Below are 5,524 nucleotides of genomic sequence, written 5' to 3'. Positions count from 1 at the left end.
AGGATCATTAGCTTCGCATCTTTTGTTTTGAAAGTTATCATTATCCATCCCTTCATTTCTCCCTCAGATGTGATAGTGACACAGTTGTGACCTTTGAAGGAGAAATCCTCTGACATTAACACTCATGTCCTTCACAGTAGCTTTTCGCTCTATTGTAGGTTAGAGTTTGTATTATACTCCGTTCTAGCTATTATTTCCTCAAGTTTTCCATAACGGAGTTACTGAAATTTCTCCTCATTGAACATGATATTGTTTTCCGTGACCCATTGGAAAACTTGGTTTATATCCGCTTGGAGATTTACCGTGTCCTCAATGGATGACACACTCGTGTAGATTCTAGTATCGTCTGCAAAAGAAGATACGGTGCTATATTTACATTTCTATCTACGTCTAATATAAGGATGAGGAACAGGATGGGGGAGGGCAACTACTGCACCTTGTAGAACAGCTTTTCATTGTGGCAGTCTTATGTTTAACTCTGTTTACCATTAATCTGTGTTATGTTGGTTAGAAAGTTGAAGAACCATATGTCCACCTTTTCAGTTATTCCTTTAACACGCATTTTATGTGCTATTACATCAGGATCTCACAAACTTTTGCAGAGTTTGTGTATACTACGTCTGCATTCTGTTTGGTCTCCAGTGCATCCAAAACCATGTCATAGTGGTCCAGTAGTTGAGAGAGGCAGGAATGACATGTTATAAACCCATGTTGCCCTGGGTTGTGCAACTGTTGGGAATCCAAGTGGCTGACGATCATGCTTTTTAGAACTCTTTCCAAGATTTTTATAATGTGAAGCGTTAGAGCTATTGATTTATAATTCTTAGCTATTGCTTTGCTGCCATCTTCATGGAGCTATATACGTTGATTTTAGCGACTATGGGATGACACCCGTGTCCAGGCTCTCTGGTCTCTATCCATAGCATACTTGGGGCATGCGAAAAGGGTTTCTTGTAGTTCTTGATGAACACGGAGTTCCACGAGTCTGGGCCTGGGGCAGAGTGCATGGGCATGTTGACAATGGCGTTTCCAAAGTCCAGCGGAGTTTGGGTTATGTCATAGATTTGGCATATATTGACACGATTTTGAGACTCGTTCATAGAAAATTCATTGAGATTGTTGATACTTAGTCAGAATAATGGCTCACTAAATGCAGAGTCATACTGAGATCTCAGTATCTCACTCATTTCTTTGTTGTCATCTGTAAGTCCCACCTTGTCTGAGCAAAGGCCCGAAATTGGATATGATTTTTGCTCGTGTTAAGCATATGAAAAGAAATATTTTGGATTTTTCAGTTCGTTTTAAATTGTTCTTTCAGTGATTCTTTGCCTTCGCCCGTAGAAGGAGCATTCTCTCTCTCTCTCTCTCTCTCTCTCTCTCTCTCTCTCTCTTCCTTTGTCTCTTTTTAATTTACTTCTGTTATTTTTCCTTAGGGTAATATGCATTAAACATATTTCAGATGCCAAAGAAATTACCCTTTAAAGGCACTGGTTCGGATCACATAGTGACTTTGCTTCGTCTCTCAGCACTAATAGAGATGTATTGCCTGGTCCCATCACTCGTGTTACATCAGGTTCCATGAGGGGTCCCAGTTGCACTACTCAATATCCATAGTGGAAATCTCCTAGTATTAGAAGTTTAACTTTGGTTCTAGCTTTATCTGGTGGCAGATTACATATCACCACCACCATAACTTTCTTCCCTCTGGACGTTATGGTACCTGCTACATAATCCTTGAAGTCTTTTTATCTTTAAATTTGCAAAGGTTTCTAACCTTCATTGTTGATACTCATTTACTTCCCTATCTTTCCTTAGTAGTTGGTAACCCTCTGGGAATATCGCATATGTTGCTATTCCTCAGAGTTTCATCTCTGTAACAGCTGCATGCCTTCATGACTTAATATTTATGACTCCAAATGCATTTGAGTAACACACTTTGATTATTTTATCTCTGGGTATGCTGGTTTCTTTACTTCTGCAGACACTGAACAATAAGTCCCAGTGGAGTGTTGGTACATTTCCTCTGCTGATTTTGTGTGTGTGTGTGTGTGTGTGTGTGTGTGTGTGTGTGTGTGTGTGTGTGTGTGTGTGTGTGTGTGTGTGTGTGTGTAAAACAACTCGCAATTAATATAGAAGAAATATTCTCATATAACTGATTACTCTGTCACTACCAATGGCATTACTGTGCTATCATCGCCCAGTCGGCAGTGTGAATACTGAGATGTTTAGATTCTTAGCGCCATGCACGAGGTGTGCCAGCCAGATGATCTGATGGACAAGAGTGGAGTGACTGTGATGGGAAAAGTGACGGAGTGTCTGTGATGGGGTAGCAGTGATAGGGCAGCAGTGATGGGGTTGCGATGATGAGGGGCGGTGATGGGGCGTGGTTATGAGGCAGCAGTGATAAATCAAGAATAAGGCAGTCAACATCAGGTTTTAGGGACTGATTACCTTTTCTACTATCCCCTGAGTATAGTTTCGCAAGGCCGAGGGACTGATCACCCCACCTTCTATTGTCTGGCAATATCATAAGAACATAAGAATGTAGGAACACTGCAGAAGGCCTACTGGCCCATGCGAGGCAGGTTCTTATCAAAACGACCTCTACCTAAAGCTACCCAAGAAAACTCCCGTACCTAATGACGCCATTCAAACCACCATCTCCGTATTGTACTAAAATAGCCACTGATTGGCGAAGCAACCACCAACAACCAGTCTTACGACCACCGTCACCACTTCATATTTTACCTCCACTAAAACAACCACTCTTCTACAACTATCACCTCACATATTACCTCCACTGTAAGAAGCTTCCCTCCTAACACCTTCATAAAAACAACACCCCCCATCCTTCGGCCACCCCCCCTACCCAGGCAACAATCAACCCCCCCCACACGCTGCTTCTACAAATACAACCACCCCCAACCTCCCACGACAACCATCCCCACCCACACACACTGCTTCCACTAATATAACCACCCCACCTCCCCCGACAACCATCCCCACCACAACAATTACCATTTACACGTTAATACTGGCTTCTTGCCTCAGCTTTGCTCATCACTGTGAAGAATCTGCACACTCATCACCTGGCTGTTTACATTTGCAACAACTAAACGTCACTATCCGTTCATGGTGGATCAGGCTAGTAGTGGACCGTGCTTGTGTTGGCCAGGATTAGTGGTGACGGACCGTGCTTGTATTGACCAGGACTTGTGGTGATGGACAGTGCTTGTGTTGGCCAGGAGTGATGGACCGTCCTTGTGTTGGCCAGGACTGGTGATGGACTGTGCTTGTGTTGGCCAGGACTGGTGATGGACTGTGCTTGTGCTGGCCAGGACTGATGACCGTGCTTGTGTTGACCAGGACTAGTGGTGATAGACCGTGCTTGTGTTGGCCAGGACTGGTGATGGACCGTGCTTGTGTTGGCAAGGACTGGTGATGGACTGTGCTTGTGTTGGCTAGGACTGGTGACGGCCCGTGTTTGTGTTGACCAGAACTAGTGATGGACCGTGCTTGTAATGACCAAGATTGGTGATGGACCGTGCTTTTGTTGGCCAGGACCAGTGGTGATGGACCTTTGGTGTGTTGGCCAGGACTGGTGGTTGACCAGGAGTGGTGATGGATCTGGCTGGTGGTGGACCGGGCTGTTAGTGACCAGGCCTAGAAAGATAAGATTTCGTTCGGATTTTTAACCCCAGAGGGTTAGCACCCAGGATAACCAAAGAAAGTCAGCGAGTCATCGAGGACTGTAACTTATTTCCATTGGGGTGCTTAATCTTGTCCCTCAGGATGCGACCCGCACCAGTCGACTGACACCCAGGTTCCTATTTGCTGCTAGGTGAACAGGACAACAGCTGTAAGGAAACGTGTCGAAATGTTTCCACCCGCCGGGAATCAAACCCGGGCCCTCCGTGTGTGAAGCGGAAGCTTTAGCCACCAGGCCACCGGGCCTTGTGGACTGGGCTGGTAGTTTACAAGGCTGATAGTGGAATAGGATGGTAGCGGACAGAGCTGGTAGTGGACAATTCTGTTAGTGGACAGGACTAGTGGTGGATAATGCTGGTAGAGGACAGGACCGGTAGTGGACAGGGATGGTAGTGGTGACGGCCTGGGCTGGTGGTGGTGACGGCCTGTGCTGCTGGTGACGCCCTGGGCTGGTAGCATCTTCAAATCCTTGTAAATAGCGTTTAAATATCCTTTCTTCTCCTTTCACACAAAGTAACCTCAAGCTTAGTGATGATTGGTTGTCTCAGAGTCACGTGACCGTAGCGAAGACTGCAATGTCTCTGTTAAACAGTTTTTTCAAAAGGTTTCATCTTAACTCAAAAATTTTAATGCTAATGCCATTGCTTGTGAGTTTTTGGGTATATTTTGCCTGTTTTTTGTTAAAAAATACTTACTGTTATTGCTGTTTGGTTTATTTCCTTTAAGCTAAGTGAAAAATCCAGGAAAACAATTCTAAAGGGAAAAAGAATAAATAAGAAGTATAAATAAGATTCCCGATGAACAAATAAGAAGGAAGAATCTCGTGAATTTAGACCAGCGGCGTGTAGATGGTGCTTGTTGGCGTAGAGTAGAGCACTCACGGAGTGCTGCACAACCTGCCATCGTTATTTGTCGAGGAGCTGAGTCTTGTACAGGCGGCAGTGGGGAAACTAGCTGGGCGCGCTGCCGGAGAGAGCCAGAAAGTTTTGGTACTCACGCTTACGGGAAACAGTGTCACTCTTACGATAGAAAGTCCAACAGTGCAGTGAACTGGCGCCAGTGTAGTCGTGGCGCCAGGCGGCCGTACACTTGTGCAACATCCAGGAAGTAACCTTGTGTCTCTCTGCCATTGACCTTGGTGGGTCGCGCTGGCAGCGTTCCCAACGGGACCGTTGACCCCGTCAGTGACTCGGCAGCATGCAGCCATAGTGTACGTTGAGGACAACACAGTGATACCAGCAGGTTTACAGCAGGTGCGACGGTGCACACACTCACGAGTGACTTCGTGGTGTCGCACGTCAACAATATGGAGATGGAATCTCCATCAATGTTTTCCAGTGAGTGCGTGTGAGCTACTTGTGATTTGTGGTAAATAAGAACACGACGGTGCTGATTGAATTCTCGGGATGTCTGTGCACACACAAGACTACTGGTCGAACCGAGACTTGTCTCAGCAGTATTATCCACTGGGAGACTTCAACTACAACGCAGAAAATGATCCAGGAGCTGCGCTCTCTCCTGGAGTGGAAGAAACCTCCACTCTCGTCATGCCAGCTCCTGTAAGGACGCATCACCAGTCGCATGAATTTCACCAGAATTGTGTTGATGGAGGAGGCAGTGATGGGTATCACAGTTCTACACCAGATGACCTGACATCAGAGTGTTCACCTAGAGCGGAGCTGCCAGGTCCTGGGTCTTCAGGAAGCCGCCGCATCAAGGATCTAGTTGCGGAAGCATACCCCAACCTGGAGTATTATCAGGCAGCTTATCCTGCTACAACTGACCTCAGTAGCTTAGCACCATCTTACTCTTACGC

At 45.9% G+C, this 5,524-nt stretch overlaps 1 protein-coding gene across 1 annotated transcript in view; it reads left to right on the top strand.

Moving 5' to 3' along the window:
• The first annotated feature begins 4,523 nt into the window (after nucleotides 1-4,523).
• LOC128693936 (uncharacterized) overlaps nucleotides 4,524-5,524 on the top strand; it is a 1,483-nt gene continuing 482 nt past the window's right edge. Inside the window, exon 1 of the mRNA XM_053783853.2 lies at nucleotides 4,524-5,524. This exon is cut by the window's right edge and continues 482 nt beyond it. Within this exon, the coding sequence (XP_053639828.2) occupies nucleotides 5,115-5,524 (410 nt within the window). The 5' untranslated portion in view covers nucleotides 4,524-5,114.

The sequence above is a fragment of the Cherax quadricarinatus genome, chromosome 90 (assembly GCF_038502225.1).
Source record: "Cherax quadricarinatus isolate ZL_2023a chromosome 90, ASM3850222v1, whole genome shotgun sequence".
In the NCBI taxonomy this organism is placed as follows: Eukaryota; Metazoa; Arthropoda; class Malacostraca; order Decapoda; family Parastacidae; genus Cherax; species Cherax quadricarinatus.
Note: the sequence above shows the minus strand (reverse complement) of the source record. Positions and strands in the feature narration are given on the sequence as shown.